General features: G+C 44.2%; 1 protein-coding gene, 1 long non-coding RNA gene and 1 pseudogene across 3 annotated transcripts; 2 read left to right on the forward strand and 1 right to left on the reverse strand.

Moving 5' to 3' along the window:
* The first annotated feature begins 1,152 nt into the window (after positions 1 to 1,152).
* Positions 1,153 to 10,215, forward strand: LOC136541971 (uncharacterized). Of its 2 annotated transcripts, none has more exons than XM_066534177.1 (6): positions 1,153 to 1,466; positions 1,567 to 1,672; positions 8,958 to 9,033; positions 9,142 to 9,245; positions 9,591 to 9,900; positions 9,972 to 10,215. In XM_066534177.1, exons 1-5 carry the CDS (start codon positions 1,455 to 1,457, stop codon positions 9,731 to 9,733), a joined length of 441 nt encoding a protein of 146 aa, XP_066390274.1. In that variant the 5' UTR covers positions 1,153 to 1,454; the 3' UTR covers positions 9,734 to 9,900; positions 9,972 to 10,215. The 2 variants fall into 2 exon arrangements, with proteins under 2 accessions (XP_066390274.1, XP_066390276.1); XM_066534179.1 differs by having other exon boundaries at positions 9,639 to 9,900.
* Positions 2,295 to 8,897, reverse strand: LOC136542905 (glutamate receptor 2.5-like; annotated as a pseudogene).
* A 6,946-nt stretch (positions 10,216 to 17,161) lies between the features above and the next one.
* Positions 17,162 to 18,569, forward strand: LOC136541972 (uncharacterized). The gene is made up of 4 exons (XR_010780542.1): positions 17,162 to 17,387; positions 17,496 to 17,599; positions 17,945 to 18,254; positions 18,326 to 18,569. It is a non-coding gene; the product is annotated as an uncharacterized lncRNA (long non-coding RNA).
* Positions 18,570 to 19,581: the final 1,012 nt, after the last annotated feature.

The raw sequence follows: 19,581 nt of genomic DNA on the forward strand, positions 1-19,581 counted from the left end.
CTGAATTCAGACATGGGCTTTCAGTCATGGGGGGACTCGTCTTCGAACCTTTATGGCTTCATCATGCATTCATTTCTGCCTCTGTCAATCATTTCCCAAGGGAGTGTAATCGTGTACCACACAAGATGGCTGTGCTTGGTCGTACTTCCCAAGCTAGTAGTTCTGATATTGTGACAATCCATACTCCCGATTGTATTCAGTTTACGGTGACCAGCGATTTGGCCGTGTCACTTGGTTAATGGAACTTATGGATTCCTCTTTAAAAAAAAAAGCAAAAAATGTCTAGTATATAAGGTATTTAGTTCTCAAATTCTTAGAATGCATTTTTAGGTCTCTGAATCTGTTTGGGGTGCCGTTGATGCCCTAAACTCTTAAAATATCATGTCTGGTGTAAGGAAAATGGCATCTAGGTAGAGTGATATATGATTTTGGTGATTGTATATGACACCATAATTATTTGGACTAATGATGTATGCTAGTACATAAGGTATTTAGTTCAATGGATGCAAGGATGGATTCAGACGAAGACAACATGAATATTAAGTGACTAACACCTCAAGAAACGACATGAAGTCTATAAATTGAGCAGACCTTATATATAACCCTACACCCTGGAATATATAAGATGCAGTGGAGGGCCTTTGATTGGTGCCTCCAATACTCTTGTCACATACAGCGCAGAAACAATATAGCTATGTACACTGGACGTAGGATAATAGGGTATAACCTCCTCAAAAAGCCTGGACCAGACACATACACACGGGCATAAGACTTATGGGCTGCTTGATATATATGGCTAGTTACTAATTAGAGCTAAAATTAGTTTAAATTAGCTATGGTTGGCTACCAACTAGTTAAAGACCTGTCTAAAAAATTAGTTCACCTATAAATCCTGATTGGATGCACTAGCTCTAATTTTAATTAATATTTAGCTAGCTAGCAATTAGCCCTTATATAAAAACATGGCTTATAGTAGTAGCCACATGACTGTCATTCCGTCAAAATTTTGGATTACCATTGCAACCCATTGGCACAAAACAGTCAGATAAAAACAAAAAAGAGAACGATGGGCCACGTGCTTGGCCCGGCAAATGCGCTCGGTACTGTGTTGCCACTGGGCCTTTGCACGGCTGCTCGTGTTTAGTGGGCCGTCGGAGTTCAGCGCGGGCGCGGCGCACCCGTATCTCTTCTCTTCCGCAGTTGCGCTCGCCGGGGCGATCACCGCCGCCGCCGCTGCCTCTCTCTCCCCCAGTCCCCCTCCAGAGGATGGCGCGCAGCGCTGAGGCTCTCAGCCAACCGAGCTCCGGACGCGACAGCCCGTTCCGCGCGCGGCTGGGCGGCGACCACCAAGGCACTGGGATGGGTATCTCGCTCATTCAGTTCTTTGCCTTACGACGCTTTACCACTCCAAGGTTTCCCCCTGCTCGATCCTCCACCATCGCCGCAGCTCCTGAATGTTTCTGATGGTGTGTGCTGTTAATTTCTACAGACTGCCTGAGTGCCTGTTGCTTCTACTGTATTTGATTTTCTCAATGTGACTTTTCTACTCTCATTTCTGTTCTCTAGGTGTACCAGTTGATTTCAGGATTCCAGCAACGTGATGAACCGCTCGCTGCCGGTTGCATAGTTGCATCACACCACGCGGTGGCATACTTGCATGTCGACTATGCAGGTATGATAGTTTGTTCCAGTGCCAACGACAAAAGCGTATGACAAGAAAAATATGATTACTGGAAGTTCCATGTGCACTAGTTACAATAAATCAATAATTCTTGTCTGATGTGATTTCTTTTAGGGCCCGTTTGGATCCTTAGAATTGAATTCATTTTAATAATTACAATTTAGACATAGATTAATTAAGCTAATATAGTTATATATGCAATATATTTGTATATTTATTGTTAGGCATATAAGGGACATACTTATATGTTGCATTTCTATTGTAGGGAAGTGAGTTGAAGAGTGTGCTATAAGTTGGAGAATAGAATTATAGCATAGTGATCTATAGAATCCATTTCCATCTCCCACGCTATGAATTTGAGATAGGCTTATTTGTGAGCTTGGGAATGTTATGGAATGTCAAATTCCAAGCCAAATAGCCTAATTCATTATGTAGATTTCAATTCCTCCAAAATGAAGGGATCCAAACGGCCCCTTATAATAATCAATTTGTCATGTGAAAACTTAGTAACCGTTCTACAGATTGGGTGCCTTTTTACTAACCTATATGTCTGACACAAAATTAATTGAAAAATTATTCTTTTTCTGCACGAATTAGCTATTTGACCCACGATCAATAGGGCTACTGCAGATCTTTGAGCTTCAAGCATCAACCCGGCCTGGCTCCGTAATTTATGAAACTAAACTTGAGCCACTTGATCACCTATATTTCTTATGCCTCCCCTGTGGGTGACTTGAGAACCAAAATGAGTCAATGTTATTGCCTTGTTATTCTGCAGGCAGTCCCCTAGCTGCTCACTATTTGTGTTCGGACTATGAGTCATGGATATTGTTGTGGCTTGGTTATCTATATCATTGCAGCCTCCATTTTCTTCATTGTTTTGATCTCCGTCTTGAATGTGCCCATTTTCTTCTTGTTGCCCATGTCCTTGTTGATTCTGATAATCTATGTTAATCTGTTGACCTTTTTTGTACTGGTTCCACAGCAAGGCTATAGAAAGGGAACAGGTTGTCACGAGTCCAGTTAGGAGGAATAATCCCCCAAAGTTGCCAAAAGTGATAGCACCTGAATCAGCAACTTTTTCCTCATTTTGACAACTGTTTTGATCAATCCATTTCTTCTCGATCTGAATGATACTATCTCCTTCTGTTATGTTGAGGATTGCCCTTGATATTTCAGTAAGTAGCGGAGATCGCTTAGGAAGTGCCTAATTGCCAAAAAGGAAGTCCTTATTAACTTGAGTATACTAATATTTAAAGAATTCTTCAGTATATCTGACTCAGTACTAGCCATGAAAAATAGAATTTCTGAATCTCACCTTTATTTTGATCTAACCTTTTCAGCTTTAGTGATACAATGGAATGTGGATTTTAATGCAGCACATGATTATATTATTCGGATGTTAGATTTTCCATCATAATTTAGTAGCAAACTAGCAATTTTTAATATAGTTAGGAAAGATTGAAATAATTGGCTATCAAAGAGTAATTGAACTTACAAATGCAAAGCCAGCACTTTTGTAAATAGTTCCAACCATTGTGTAACCTTTGCAGTATTTGGCGAGAAACAATTTCATATGGGACTTCCAGAACGAGGGCAGCAACACCATCATGTCTGCCTTCGTTAGAAAGAGCAATGTGGAAGTCATCAGAAGTATCATAGGGTCTTATTTTTGATCTGTCAAAACCGATATCTTCCAATAGGCCCTTTATGTAGGAACCTCGGTGGAACCCTACATACGCACCTTGCTTCTGGAGTTCATGAATGTCAGTCACCGTTGGTGCAAGCTGCTGTACAAGAAGCATTGATGCGAAGCTTGCAGTATAACTTGATGCTAGCACCAGAAGAACAAACATCCATACAAGTAGAACTATTCTAGACAAAAAACATTCCAGCTTCTCCTCTGCAGAATTAACTACAGAAATGTTATTTTTTTCAATACACCAATTCAATTTGTAAAACAATATATTGAGTTTTTCTTAAAAAAGTTATATATTAAGCAATTTTTCGATGGCTGCCATAGTTGTTTGAAATTTGTAGATGAACAAAATCAGTGAGAAAGTATACTGTTTAAGTATTTTACTCAACTCTCTTCGAATATGGAGAAAAACATCAGAATCCCAAGTTGTTTGAGTGAAAAGGGACCATTTAGATATCCATTGCCACTTAGTCTCTCTAACAGCCCGACAACAATTCCAGTATATATAAAGAACATTATGCTTCCAAACCACATTCCTTTGCTTAGTGGTTTCAAGAAAATCCACATGTTATTGTTGACTTTTTCCGTGACTGGGACAATCATTGCCACTCCTGATTCTGTGTATGGTATAGTGAAGTCGACATACATCGTTCTGTTGTATCTGATTGTTATGTCTCCAATTGCTATGTCATATCTCTGCATTGACATCAATTGGTTGTACTTAATTGTGAAATGAAAAGTAGAGTCTACTTATTATGTGATATGCACTACATCTGATTCAATAGTACATTCTAATTTGTATTTGATAAAAGGAAAACAGTTAGGGCCAGTATATATTTTCTTTGGGAAAGAAAGAAACAAGCCTTTCGGATTTATGTCCTTTCAATAAACCAGCAGCAAGGTTTGATTCTGGTCGAAAGTAGGATTAGTTTTTTACACTGGTTGAAACTATAAATGCTGTAAAATATAAATGTTGTAAAATATCAACTCACTACAATACTGTTTACAGTAAATATATGCACATTTTAGTTTATTCACTTGGAAGATTGGGAAATTGAGTAGTATCTTTTAGAAATTATTCCTTACCTGAAGATAAACTTGGTAAACAAAATCATTATAGCTCCCTGTACTTTGTGTATCAACGGTATCAAATGCTTGGTACTCGTAAGCAAGTGCAAAAGGCAGTCTCTTTACTGCCTCCTCAAATATGTCTATTGAGAGTCCACTCGCTCTTGTTGCATTCGTGACAGGATCCTTTGATGTTTTTATAAACTCTGGGTATGCACTTGTGTGCACACCAACCCTAAGCTTGTTAGCACTTGCAGGAAGTTCCCAACCCCTTGGTACTTCTGTTGATTCTCCTGGCCAAATCACTGGATTTAGTTGTTGCATTGAGTCTGGCATTGTTAATTTCAAACCATTTTGATTTATGTTGTGAACCTTAGTTCATACGAGGAATAGGGTGGATAACCATTGCCAAGAGTAAGGCCGGGCAAAGTCAGCGTAGAGGGAGACTAGAGTATTTGGGGGTTTCCCAAGGCCAGGTAATGGTGCCAGGGTTTTTGCCTAGCTACTGCAACAGAGGTGAGATTGAAGACAAAGTAGATGTGAGGTAGGAGATAACTTGTTTCTTCATTGCTCCCTCCATTCCATTGATGCTGGTTACAATATATAGGAGCTAAGCTCCCTGCTAGGCGCACAGACTCTGGCCCTTTCATACTTGAGGCCCCTTCAGCTGCTCCTTAATTGCTATTAATAGCCTTAATGACATTGGCCCTTTCAGCCACCAGCCTCCTCGGGCTGTGCCAGGCCATGCGCTGCCTTGGGAGCACCCCTGCATGCAGCCATGCACATGACATCTCCCCCACCCTTGAAGACCAGCTCGTCCTCGAGCTGGAAGCATGGAGAGCTATCGTCGAACCCGATGGCGTCCTCCTGGATCCCATGGAAGGAGCCCAGCAACTAGCTTCTGGAAACGGGGAGGCCGGTCGCCCTGGAGTTCACCCTGGCCTGATCCCCGTGCCGCCGCTGGATGCTGTTGCTGTAGGGCAGCGACCCGCCCTTGCAAGACACTGGAGGAGGTGGTGAGGAAGTGGATGAGCTTGGCCAAATCAGCCGTGGTGGATTTTGCCCTTGGTGATGAGATTGGGAGCAGTAAGGGTGACGAGATGGAGGCAGCAAAGAGCGGTGGCGAGGATGGAACAGCGGTGGGAGGTGTGATGGTGGCAGGTGGTGGCGTATGAACAGAGGAGGGACACCCTATTGAAAGTGCAGTTCTGATCGCTGCCCGCATCTTCCTTGTGGTGAGCCTCACCATGAATCCTCGCGCCACCGCTTGTAGGCGGACTACAGCCTCCTCACGGAGAGACCGCACCCGCCGGCGTGCCAGGAGCCCTCGTGCTGCCGCCTGAAGCAGCACCGCAGCAAGGCGTTCACGCTCTAACTTCTCCACGTAGCGGTTGAACATCACGACGAAGCGATCCATGTCCTCTGTGAGACGGCGCATCCCATCAGCAAGGGCACCGATGGCATCGTTGACAGCAGAAGCCATGGATATGGATCGAAACCAAAGCTATCTGATACCAGATGTTGTGAACCTTAGTTCATACGAGGGATAGGGTGGATAACCATTGCCAAGAGGAAGGCCGGGCAAAGTCGGCGTGGAGGGAGACTAGAGTATTTGGGGGTTTCCCAAGGCCAGGTAATGGTGCCAGGGTTTTTGCCTGGCTACCGCAGCAGAGGTGAGATTGAAGACAAAGTAGATGAGAGGTAGGAGATAACTTGTTTCTTCATTGCTCCCTCCATTCCATTGATGCTGGTTACAATATATAGGAGCTAAGCTCCCTGCTAGGCGCACAGACTCTGGCCCTTTCATACTTGAGGCCCCTTCAGCTGCTCCTTAATTGCTATTAATAGCCTTAATGACATTGGCCCTTTCAGCCACCAGCCTCCTCGGGCTGTGCCAGGCCATGCGCTGCCTTGGGAGCACCCCTGCATGCAGACATGCACATGACATTTAACTGGTATGGAAAACCATTTTTCAAAGTCCAAAATCCAATGTCTCCAACTCCTCCCAACCACATTTATTATTTGCAATGCAGACACTTGCAGCTGTCTGTAAGGTCGAATTCCACTTAAGCCTCTGAATTTGTTCTGTACAACTGCTGTTAGGAGCTCTGGTCCAATTCTGGAAACAGCCAATGACTCCAAGCATGTAGAATTTTTACTGAACTGCAGTCTCTTATTTTTGTTAATTAATACCCCAACCTTTTCTGCCGCTTGTGCTAATGCCCAAACACATCATATCCCCATATCCCGAAAATGCTTAGTTTATTAAAGGGAAATTGGCTGGCGGACACCTACAGTGGTGGTCGTTTGCTGGCGAACACCCAAAGTGGAGCTGTATGCTAGAAGACACTCTGGTTTGTTGTAATTATGCCAGAGGACACCGCGGGCCGGTTTCCACCGGTTGAGGAGAGAGAGAAATTCAGTTTGGACATCCGGTGCCCCTGAGCCACGTTTGGGTCTGGTTGGACCAGCTAATAACCGACCCGAGCCTGGTCTGGTTCCCTGCGCCGGAGCAGAGGCAATCTGGTGGCGTCGCTTGACGGAGCTCCCGGCTTTGAAGGTCTCGGCGAGCGTGCGCAGGGGACGGAGGAAGCCGAGGCGAAGCCGTCTATGAATAGGGCTCGGGTGGAGACGGCCTCCAGAGATGGGAATGGGGACGATGGATCTCGGCTTCGAGCCCGTCGTTCATGGCGGGCGCGAGCCAAACGGCAGCGGTGTTTCCCCCGCTGGATCTGGCTACGTACGACGGGCAGTGCGCCTTCCCCAGCGTGTGCGCGCCGCAGAGCACGGCGAGGTCCTTGACATCGAGGCCGTTGGCGGCGAAGGCCTGGACCATGAGGCTGATGTCGCCGTGCAGGAGCCGAAGCTCGCCGCAGCTGGCGGCGTTGGATGTGCGGCCGTACCAAGAGAGGAGCGTGAGGGCGAGGGCGAGGTCCCTGAGTGCGGAGATGGCGGCGGCGAGGTGCACGTCGAGGAGAGGGGAGCGGGGCGCGCGTCGGGCGATGAGGCGTGCATCCGGGAAGCTCCTTCAGCTGCTCGGCCACGTCCAGCGCGACTTGCATCCGCTGCGCCCACGTCAGAAGCGCCGCCGCGCCCGTGGCGGCCGCGAGGAGGTGGTCCCGCAGCGCGCCGTGCTCGGCGTACTCGGTGATGAGGTACCACCGGCCACGGTGGTGGCACAGGCCGATGAGGCGGACCAGGTTGAGGTGGTTGATCTTCCGCATCATCTCCACCTCCGTCGACACATTCCAGTCGACCACCTCGACCGCCGCGGCGTCGCCGTTGAACAGGGATGAGCAGGGTGTCCACCAGCCAATTTCCCCTTTATTAAATAGTGATTCGTTTGGGTTGTCTTGTTGGTACATTCTGCTCCATGTTATGGAAAAACTTTCAAGTTCTTTTGATCTGGGGACATGAAATGTTACTCCTATTACCCCATTCATTGCCTCGATGACAGATGGATTGAGTGAGTCAATGATGTTTGCTAATCCATTTGTAATGATCCACACAAATCCTTTGGTCATCATCCCTGCCTCCTTGGCCTTTGTGAAGAGAAGGGAGGCCCTGGTCAATGACATATGAACAATGAATGCCCTTGTTTGCATTGTCTTTAGCTTGTAGAGCTCTTGCATAATGTTTTCGCTTGTTGCTGACAAGGAGATAACACTACGATATGGAATATGAGCATCTATTTGTTGAAGGGCGTCAATGAGGTGTGGTAGAATGCCCCTCCCATAGTCGGTATCATCATATACTGGAACCACCTCTCTCCATCCATAGGCTTTGATAAGAGAGGCAATACCATTCACTTGAACTGAGCATCTGAGTCATTCAATGTTGCACGCACAAAATACGGCATAATATCTGAAGTGAGTGAGGGACTTGTTGCAGTGAAGGATACAATAGGTACTTGTGTTGTATTCCCAAGGTTGGATATGGGCCTCTTTGGCAGGGCTCCGGCTGCTCCGGCTCCCGCACCTGTCGGCCGCCCATGGGCCGATAGGTGCCAGGCGGAGCCGGAGCCGCGGAGCCTGAAAAACGAGCTTCTCCGGCTCCGCCTCTGTCTGTGAGAGAGGAAAGGAGGAGAGAGAAAAATGGCTCCGGTGAACAGTAGCCCCATGTCGGCCCATGGGCGGCCGACAGGTGCGGAGGGGCGGGAGCCGGAGCCGCCGGAGCCCTGCCAAAGAGGACCAAAGACAGCTTCTGATGATTTCTGGGGACCAATGATGGCTTGCACTTTGTATGTCTCCAGTAATTCAATAGCTTTGGAATTGCACAAGAAAGGAAATTTCTGTCAATTAATATCAGCAGAACAAATTTGTAGTACTAAGCATATTTATTTTTCAGTGCTTTCAAGATTCTGTAAAGACAAATTTTGCTAGAGGACACTCTGACTATGTGGGTTCTGTTGGTGGAACGCTAAAAATGTTTACCATTAGAGGAGGACATTCTTGAAAAGTGAATATTTTGTCATTTTCTTCTAGCAAATATTCACTTTTTTGGTAACAGTTCCCCCGAAGACAAGGAATATAGAGTCCAGCAAAAATGGCAGTGCGTTTTCTATTAACATTTGCCTTGGGAAAAGGTAAAGAGAAATTATTTTCCCCCATTTATGTTTGTTTAAGGGCTCTAATCTAGATCTGCAATTTGTACCCAACCTCACGATTCTGTCATCTGTCCAAATGATATGCAGTTTTGTCCGAGTGAACGGTGCTGCCAAAGCGCAGCTGGCTAGTCTCTGCAGAGAGGAGCTAACTGATCAAGTTCCAACCCTGGTTCTCACACTTGTTCAGTTGGGTGTGTGTTAAAACCCTTCTGTTCTTCACCCTCGTGTTTTATTAACATTTTTGCCACCTATCTAAAGAAGTTTCTATACAAATTCTGTCTCTGAAAGACACATATTTGTCCCGATGACTGCATAGGATATATTTGCCTTTTATTCAATAAATCCACAACTATATCACTCTATGTATGATTTTATTTTCAATAGGAACAAAAGATCTTTATCTACTTCTATGATTCTCAAAGATCCTGTGCTTGTTCTAAGATCATGTACCCCCACACAGTAACTGACAAGACACTTATGAAACTATGCTTTTGCATAAAGGTGTCAAATAATATACACGTCCTTTAACTGTACAGATAAACAGTTTCAAGTGACGTTGTTGGGTCTTGATGACAATGCTACAGAACACGTACCTGCTGAAGCAGCTTGGACATCATTGCCCGCCGAATCCTTGAAATGGAGAACCACCTTCCTGCTGCAATTCTGGTGGGTTGCATAGAAATCTTCCAAGGCCACTGACACGCCAGTGAACCCAAGTCAAGGATCACGCCAACATGGAATTCGTTTGGGCTGCTTCCGGTGGTGTTCTGAGCTGCACTGGGACTGAAGATGAGTAGCAGGAAGAGGATGGATTGGGGTGTTCTGTCCATTACCTTTTGCCGCAAGGTATGCAAGTTTGAGTAAAGTATGCAAAGCCTTGTGCTGGTATGCAGTCATTAATACGATGGCTTGTCTAGGACCCTGATTCTGAAGTCTGGTGATCTGGTCAGGCTGGAACTTGCAAGGCAGGTCAGTAGTCGTTTCTGTGATGCAATCATTACCTACTTACCAGTGACAGGAAATACTGTCTCGGTCTTGACCTCTCAGATGTTGATTGGTCCTGTAACATGACTGCTGGGCGCTGGCCTATTGTTTGATTGCTTGCCCAAGAACTGGGAATTTATGCTGAGAATACTACTTGCAATGCAAGTCGAGCCGAAACGAATTGGTCAGCGAAATTTTGTCTTGTCGAGGAAAAAGGGTGTGTGTTTAAATTTAAAACTGGATTTGTTTGTGCAGAGCAAAATGTTGGTTGTTGGCGCTAGCTTTTGTAGGAGTATGTTCCTTCAATGCAGGGGGCAAATTTGACCGAGCCAAACTGCATTGGTTTGTCAAGTCTTCCTTCAAGATTTTCCCATTTCTTTTTTAGGAGATTATTATTCCAATTTTTAGATGATGTATTTTCTTCTAGGATAAGGGCCTGTTTGGATACAATATATTTTTGGAGTTTTAGAAAAATATCATGGTATTGTAAAATACTTTGGTTTTAAAGTGCCATAAAGTGTTTGGGTACAACAAAGTTTATGGTTTTGAATATTATGGTATTGCTGAAGAGTTTTAAATACTCCACTCTATACCTCTTTTTTCTAAACCACGGTTTTGCATGTCAATGGTTCTAAAACTACAATTTCTTGATACTATGGTTTCTTAATACTTAACATCCAAACAAGGCCTAAGTCTTTTTATAGGCCTTAACTCATGTGCCTTTCTAATTTCTACCCTTGCTTCAAAACATCTAACCTATACAACATCTAATATTGTAACTTATACTCCTAAGTTACCAATGCCAGTTACACCCAGTGTCCGCGAGAAGTGCTATTTGTGTGGCATGGTGTTTTTTTGCTCAAGAATGGACAAAGAAGTACAACGTGTTAATATTTGACGTTGGAGAGTTAACCAACGTCGTACTTGTCTAACCTTTAAATTGAACAAACAGTTAATTGGTAGCATCTATCAAAATTCTCACACGCAAAAAGGTGATACCTTGTTAAGAAGAATATATCCCTAAGAAGTGCAGCTAAATAAGAATATCTATTTTAGGAAACACGAGGGTTTTCCCTAGTGGTTATCATCACCACCTTATAATAATAAGGTATGAGGAGCGAGTTGTTTATACGGTTTTGACACTTGGATATCTATATTTTAGGAAACACTGGCAAATTTACCCGTACGTTGCAACGGGAGAAAAACCTACCAGATATCAATGAAAAACAATGACAAAAATAATACATATCTATTTATGATTTATCATTTTTTTTATAAATTTCAAGTCTATAATTTATTTTATAATGACCGACATCTATAATATAAGTTAATGTTGGCAATAATATAATAATGTTCTATTAAGCCTGTGTCAATTTAAAATACCACCTTTACAACTTTTTTGTCCGGTCGCAAACCACAAAAGTAAAAGTATTTAAACTTAAATATATAACAACTTTAATTTTAATACTATCTAGTATGGCTATAATTAAATATTGAGAGCTCCGTGGCTTTTTTCAGAACTCATAAAATATGTAATTCTAATATCTAATTAAAGTCGATAAGAAGTTAGTTGTTGAGGAGTCAAATGATTGGTTTGTTCGCCGATGATTATAATGAGAGACCCCTCTCAATTGTTTACATAGCAGACTTCGTCAGGAATTGTAGAGATAGATTTAGTTAGACTGAATTAGTGAACAAACTGTTTATAAGATTTTAATTAACGGTTTGATTAGTTCGACCATTGCCTGATTATAATGAGAATAAGTTTTGTTTGTAATCAAAATTATATCAATAAATTGACTGTGGAAATCATTATTTCTTAGATCCATGGATCAAAGATCCATAATACCGTATTTATATTTGTATTTTATGTTTAAAAAAGGAAATTAAGAAACTACCGATCCAAAAGAAGAGGGTAGAAAAAAATCTCTACACCTAAAACGATTCCAGAGAAATTGTCACCTGGTAGACCCATGCAAGCCTAGAGGACCTATGTGAGGAGGACGCACGTGAGTATTGGATCGATCGGAGACATGACGCTATATGGGAGAATTTTTTACATTTTAGCTCATTTTTGTTTTTGAAAGTTTCTCACCGATAGACTTCTGGAGGAAAGATTTCAGAATATGGACTCTTAGCTCGGCGTCATTGATACTGGCGCCGAGCTAACACTAGACGCCGTCAGCGTGTCTAGCTCGTTTGTAAACTCAATGTACGCCCGGTCTAACCTCCCGTACGGAACCCTGACCTGGTCCCAAAGGTACGCCCACGTCGGCTGCCGATTTGGAGGCTGACCTTGAAACCAGTCACAACGAGCCAGAACCTCTAAACGGCCAACTGGAAGATGAGCCCACATCCATAGCTGTAACAGGTACAAACATCTACCAAGTGACGCGTTGGACAAAGACCGACGACACCCCTCGCACAGCTGTCAGTATAGAAAACACAAGACTACAGAGCCCCAACTGTAGTGACCCGCCTGGTCCTAGTCACTGAGGCAGTGGATCCACATCCAGGACGCACTGTCACCCGTGGCGTCGGGGAAGAGAACGCTGGCAAATAGGTGTAGAATCCACGCCCTGCAGTAGTACCCAACTGTCTCCTCATCTGCCTCCTTGGGGCACTGTACGAACTCTTCCCGTAGCTAAGAGATGGAAACTCCAGAAGTGCGAGCCCCTTGCTCGCCAAGCTCACGCCCAAGGAAGGTCTTCACTCATGCTCTCCAGCCCTCTGACCTGCACTGTCCGGTGATTGGGTTGCCGTGAATCCTTAGGTCTAGCATCTTCTGATAGTCCTGGAGCGTGACTGTCATCTCATCTAAAGGTAGGTGGAAGTTGTGAGTCTCCAGCCGACACCTATATTTAAGACAAAGCAAGATTACTTGTCAAAAAGTCAATCGCATGAACAAATGGCCATGAATGGAGGCAATGATTCAATTTAATACCTGTCAATCAACGCAGTTATGGCCGCTGAGTTGAAGTTGGACAACCCACGATGAACCTAAAAAGAGATGACATCCAGGCCAGCTCTTTGCAGGAAAGAAGTGTACTTATCGTCGTACCGCATGTCCAAGAACCCACTATGGGTTCTAGGACAAAGGAGCGGAAGGTCCTGCATCGAATAAAACATAGTCTCATGTTACTTCATGAACACATGTATGCTCACCAAATTTTGAACAAAACTTATAGATTATTACCTGCCCCAGCGCTATGAGACGTCCTCGGTGGGTCGCCTCGTACGTCGGGTCGAGCAGGTGGAATTGCACCATCCTAGAAAAAGTGAATAAATTAGAATTTCAATATACAATGAAACATGAACTTAGAAATGTATAAGTAATTGACACAAATACAAGCATAAATTGAGACATGCATAATTAATTAAATGAATACAACAAATATAAAATAATAAAATCAACCAATAGTCACACCTCACTAATCTGTCAATGGCAACTTCGTAAATTGTGGCCAAGTCTACCACACTTGCCGCACTCGTATTGTTTGGGGTCAGTAACAAATGGAGTTCCTCTCCCATGCCTTGTTCTTCTGGGTATCTGATCCATAACCATCCTATGCCTCGTCCTCTGCCTTGATCCACGCTTGTTCCAACGGTAAGCTGAATCTGCAATGTACTTTGGCCCATCATATGGAGGCCACTCTCCAGGGTCCTAGAAAGGCATGAAGCGGGGGCTCCATGTGTGCACAAGCGTGTCGACACTGAACTCGTGAGGTATCCTCCTCTCGATATTATAGTTGCGATGCCTAGCTGCTGCCACCAAATGAGAACATAGAAAGTGATACTGCCTTGGTTTACTACAAGTGCATTTGAAATCTTGGAGGACAACCACATGTATCCTCGACTCTCGGACCTCGCCGTCGGACGTTGTACTGCCCCTATGCTTGACCTGATAAGTCCATGTGGCATGGTCAAAGCATGTAACCTCATGTGTGCTAGCCCTCTGTCTTGCCTTCTCTAGGTGTGCCTTTGGTTTCAGAGCCCATATCTCTCCATCACTCCGCAACTGCAATGCATGGGTGTGTCTATCATTGAACCAGGCAACAAGCTTATAGAAGGTGAATTGAATGATTGCATTCACAGGCATACCATGTATCCCTAATAGCAACTTATTGAATGACTCTGCCATGTTGCTGCACTAAAACTCATACCTCCATCCACCGGCGTCGTGAGCTCTCGTCATTTCTCCAAATCCCTCATCAAACCTGTGAGCCATTGTCTACCTTCTGCATTTGATGCGGTTCTAACCTGCTCTAACTTTTCCTGAAAGTACTTGTCCTCAAGCTATCGAGCAGCCTCCTGGAACAGATCAAAGTTACCCTTTATGCCATCCTTCCGGAGTAGATTCTCGGTAAGGCGCCAAGTACACCAACGATGGTGCAAAGGTGTATACCCCTCTTCTGCTCTCGCACGGCATTAAGTATGCCCTGGTGCCTATCAGATATGATGCCAACCTCCCTGCCAGGCCCAACCACATGTATCCAGACTAGCCTCAAGAACCATCCCCAACTGTCATTGTTCTCCTTCTCAACCAAAGCAAATGCCAAAGGAACCAACTTGTTATTCACGTCATAGGATATGGCTATAAGAAGTGTGCCATGGTATTTGCCAATCAAGAATGTACCATCAATGAAGAAGATGGGATGATAGTGCCTAAAGGCCTCAACACACCGAGGGAAGCACCAGAAAGCACGGAAGAATATCTACCTCCCATCCTTCCATGCATTTGGTTTTGGGATATACTCATAATGCATGCCTGGATTCACCGCTTTGATTGTATTGAAAAGAACTAGCAGCTGCTCATACCCATCCTCCTAGTCCCCATATATCATCTTCCATGCTCACTACTTAGCCCTCCATGCTTTACCATAAGTTACACATAACCTCCATACAACACCTCAACGATCCTAATAATTGTCCTCACCTTCATGTTGGGTTCTCCCTACAAAATTCTCATCAACCGCTTGGCAATGAGGGTAGATGTCAACTGTCGATGCCTCAGTGTCAGCTCATGGTCAGCATAATTGTGTGGCCCAACAACTTTTGTGATCTTCCATTTTTTGGTGACCTATTGCTTCCCTACACAAACCCTCCATGGGTAGTGTTCCTTGTCACACACAACTGTGTAACGGTGCTCCGCATATGAATGCAATACCTTGTAAGGTCTCTTTTGTATCACTACAAAAGCCTGCAACCATCTCTTCAAAGCAGGGAGGTCATTGAACACCCTCCCATTCTCAATTACCATATTAGGACTGGCCTCAGGAGCTTCTAGGAGCTCATCATCATGTCCTTCTGCAAACGCCTGATCAAAATGAGCAAGACCGCTGAACTCGTGAACTCTAGGATCACGGCGGCCGAGAAAGATACGCCTCATCATCTCAACATCACTCTCCGTTAGCTCTCCAACAGGGCGATCATCATCAGAATCAAGAGCCCTAGCCATCACATATGGCTCCAAATCATGCATAATTTCAGCACTATTGGAGCCACGGAATCCATCTCCAAAGTGCACTTGCGCAGCAATAGGGGGCACATCCACATTCTTAGGAATGTCTCCTGCAACATAAGTAGAGAAATGAGGAAAGAATGAAAGAAGTAGATGTAAGGAACGGGGTAAGCTCCCAAAAACCATGCGGTTAAGACACTTACTCGGATGATTATGTGTTAAAAGGGATCTCATGAGAAGGATCTGCCATGGAAACATGAGTCTGACAACCATCTCCAACTACCGCATTGGGGGCAGATTGAGCATCGGGAACCGTAGGTGCAATCTCCACATGCATATAAGGTTCCAGAACGGGAGGGTCAATGTGTGCCTACTGATCCATTGTTGGGGAAAACCCATGAGGGATGGGATCAACTAACATCCGACACATAACCACGTTCAAACATTGGAACTGGCTCTTCATAGCCGATCTCACATAGTTCTCCCACTGATCCGCACAACCAATTGAGATCATTTGCCTGAAGATGTTGGGAGGAGAACCTAGGTGTAGTACACCATCAACTGCAATGCCATCATCTCCAAGGCAATGTAGCTCCTCCCAAGCCCTTGCAACTATCTCACTAAATGAAGGCCTATCATTGAATAGCATAGGCATGCTTTGCATGTCAACAAACTCAACATATCCATAGCAATCACTTTCAATGGTGCCTCCATGATATATGGTCACTAGGTTGTCCATCTAGTTCAAACACATAATGGAACACATGTCCTTTAGTCCAAATTAGATGATAGATAGTACCTAACAAGTACTTTCTAACTACAAACTAAGTAAATAAGATAATAACTACGTATATATATACATTGTACTAACTAAATAGCTAGATCATATTTAGTTAACTAAATATGTAACTACATATCTAAGTAGCTATCTAACTATATCTATGTACCTATATATCTATGTTTCTATCTATCTACATATATCTCACTAGATCACTAACTAAATCAACTACCTGAGTTATCACATTAACTAGTAAATAACAAATGCCAACTAAGTAGGTACAATGCATATTCATAATTTTACCTTTCCAACGACTAGTCTGCGAATGTCGATGGAGTCGTAGCGGACGATGGGTGTGGGTTAGGCCAACGATCTAGGCCGGCGGCGACACGGTCGGCCGCTACAGGTGGCGGGGTCGGCGGTGGCACGGCCGACGACAGCGGTGGCGTGCGGCAGGCGCGGGATGCCCGAGGCTCCGCACGGTGAGTCCGACTCAACGGGCATGGGAGGAACGGTGGTCGCGGCCGAGGCCAGTGGTGGAGGGCGGCAAGGTGGGGCGAGGCCAAGGCGAGGAGAGGGCGTGACGTGGGAGTAGGAACCGGTGAGGGGACCGGGGCGTGGGTGGAGGGGCACTAGCCACGGCGTGCAACAGCGCGGCGCGGGGGGGGGGGGGGGGGGAGGGGCGCAGCCATGGGGCATGGCGCTCCTGCACGCTGAGGCACGGTGGCCGCGGGGCATGGTGCAGCGCGGGGGGGGGGCTGTCGTGGGGCGCAGGCCATCCGCAGTGGCACGGCGTGGGGCGGCCGCGGTGGCGCTCGGTGGGCTCAGGGGGCTGGTGTGGGTGTGTAGTACTAAGCATATTTATTTTTCAGTGCTTTCAAGATTCTGTAAAGACAAATTTTGCTAGAGGACACTCTGACTATGTGGGTTCTGTTGGTGGAACGCTAAAAATGTTTACCATTAGAGGAGGACATTCTTGAAAAGTGAATATTTTGTCATTTTCTTCTAGCAAATATTCACTTTTTTGGTAACAGTTCCCCCGAAGACAAGGAATATAGAGTCCAGCAAAAATGGCAGTGCGTTTTCTATTAACATTTGCCTTGGGAAAAGGTAAAGAGAAATTATTTTCCCCCATTTATGTTTGTTTAAGGGCTCTAATCTAGATCTGCAATTTGTACCCAACCTCACGATTCTGTCATCTGTCCAAATGATATGCAGTTTTGTCCGAGTGAACGGTGCTGCCAAAGCGCAGCTGGCTAGTCTCTGCAGAGAGGAGCTAACTGATCAAGTTCCAACCCTGGTTCTCACACTTGTTCAGTTGGGTGTGTGTTAAAACCCTTCTGTTCTTCACCCTCGTGTTTTATTAACATTTTTGCCACCTATCTAAAGAAGTTTCTATACAAATTCTGTCTCTGAAAGACACATATTTGTCCCGATGACTGCATAGGATATATTTGCCTTTTATTCAATAAATCCACAACTATATCACTCTATGTATGATTTTATTTTCAATAGGAACAAAAGATCTTTATCTACTTCTATGATTCTCAAAGATCCTGTGCTTGTTCTAAGATCATGTACCCCCACACAGTAACTGACAAGACACTTATGAAACTATGCTTTTGCATAAAGGTGTCAAATAATATACACGTCCTTTAACTGTACAGATAAACAGTTTCAAGTGACGTTGTTGGGTCTTGATGACAATGCTACAGAACACGTACCTGCTGAAGCAGCTTGGACATCATTGCCCGCCGAATCCTTGAAATGGAGAACCACCTTCCTGCTGCAATTCTGGTGGGTTGCATAGAAATCTTCCAAGGCCACTGACACGCCAGTGAACCCAAGTCAAGGATCACGCCAACATGGAATTCGTTTGGGCTGCTTCCGGTGGTGTTCTGAGCTGCACTGGGACTGAAGATGAGTAGCAGGAAGAGGATGGATTGGGGTGTTCTGTCCATTACCTTTTGCCGCAAGGTATGCAAGTTTGAGTAAAGTATGCAAAGCCTTGTGCTGGTATGCAGTCATTAATACGATGGCTTGTCTAGGACCCTGATTCTGAAGTCTGGTGATCTGGTCAGGCTGGAACTTGCAAGGCAGGTCAGTAGTCGTTTCTGTGATGCAATCATTACCTACTTACCAGTGACAGGAAATACTGTCTCGGTCTTGACCTCTCAGATGTTGATTGGTCCTGTAACATGACTGCTGGGCGCTGGCCTATTGTTTGATTGCTTGCCCAAGAACTGGGAATTTATGCTGAGAATACTACTTGCAATGCAAGTCGAGCCGAAACGAATTGGTCAGCGAAATTTTGTCTTGTCGAGGAAAAAGGGTGTGTGTTTAAATTTAAAACTGGATTTGTTTGTGCAGAGCAAAATGTTGGTTGTTGGCGCTAGCTTTTGTAGGAGTATGTTCCTTCAATGCAGGGGGCAAATTTGACCGAGCCAAACTGCATTGGTTTGTCAAGTCTTCCTTCAAGATTTTCCCATTTCTTTTTTAGGAGATTATTATTCCAATTTTTAGATGATGTATTTTCTTCTAGGATAAGGGCCTGTTTGGATACAATATATTTTTGGAGTTTTAGAAAAATATCATGGTATTGTAAAATACTTTGGTTTTAAAGTGCCATAAAGTGTTTGGGTACAACAAAGTTTATGGTTTTGAATATTATGGTATTGCTGAAGAGTTTTAAATACTCCACTCTATACCTCTTTTTTCTAAACCACGGTTTTGCATGTCAATGGTTCTAAAACTACAATTTCTTGATACTATGGTTTCTTAATACTTAACATCCAAACAAGGCCTAAGTCTTTTTATAGGCCTTAACTCATGTGCCTTTCTAATTTCTACCCTTGCTTCAAAACATCTAACCTATACAACATCTAATATTGTAACTTATACTCCTAAGTTACCAATGCCAGTTACACCCAGTGTCCGCGAGAAGTGCTATTTGTGTGGCATGGTGTTTTTTTGCTCAAGAATGGACAAAGAAGTACAACGTGTTAATATTTGACGTTGGAGAGTTAACCAACGTCGTACTTGTCTAACCTTTAAATTGAACAAACAGTTAATTGGTAGCATCTATCAAAATTCTCACACGCAAAAAGGTGATACCTTGTTAAGAAGAATATATCCCTAAGAAGTGCAGCTAAATAAGAATATCTATTTTAGGAAACACGAGGGTTTTCCCTAGTGGTTATCATCACCACCTTATAATAATAAGGTATGAGGAGCGAGTTGTTTATACGGTTTTGACACTTGGATATCTATATTTTAGGAAACACTGGCAAATTTACCCGTACGT

This window comes from Miscanthus floridulus, chromosome 3 (genome assembly GCF_019320115.1).
Source record: "Miscanthus floridulus cultivar M001 chromosome 3, ASM1932011v1, whole genome shotgun sequence".
Lineage (NCBI taxonomy): Eukaryota > Viridiplantae > Streptophyta > Magnoliopsida > Poales > Poaceae > Miscanthus > Miscanthus floridulus.

Coding starts and splice junctions, on each gene's coding strand:
- LOC136541971 (XM_066534177.1), top strand. Junction 1,673..8,957: donor CTTGCATGTCGACTATGCAG/GTATGATAGTTT, acceptor TTTTGGTAACAG/TTCCCCCGAAGACAAGGAAT. Junction 9,246..9,590: donor TCTCACACTTGTTCAGTTGG/GTGTGTGTTAAA, acceptor TTAACTGTACAG/ATAAACAGTTTCAAGTGACG.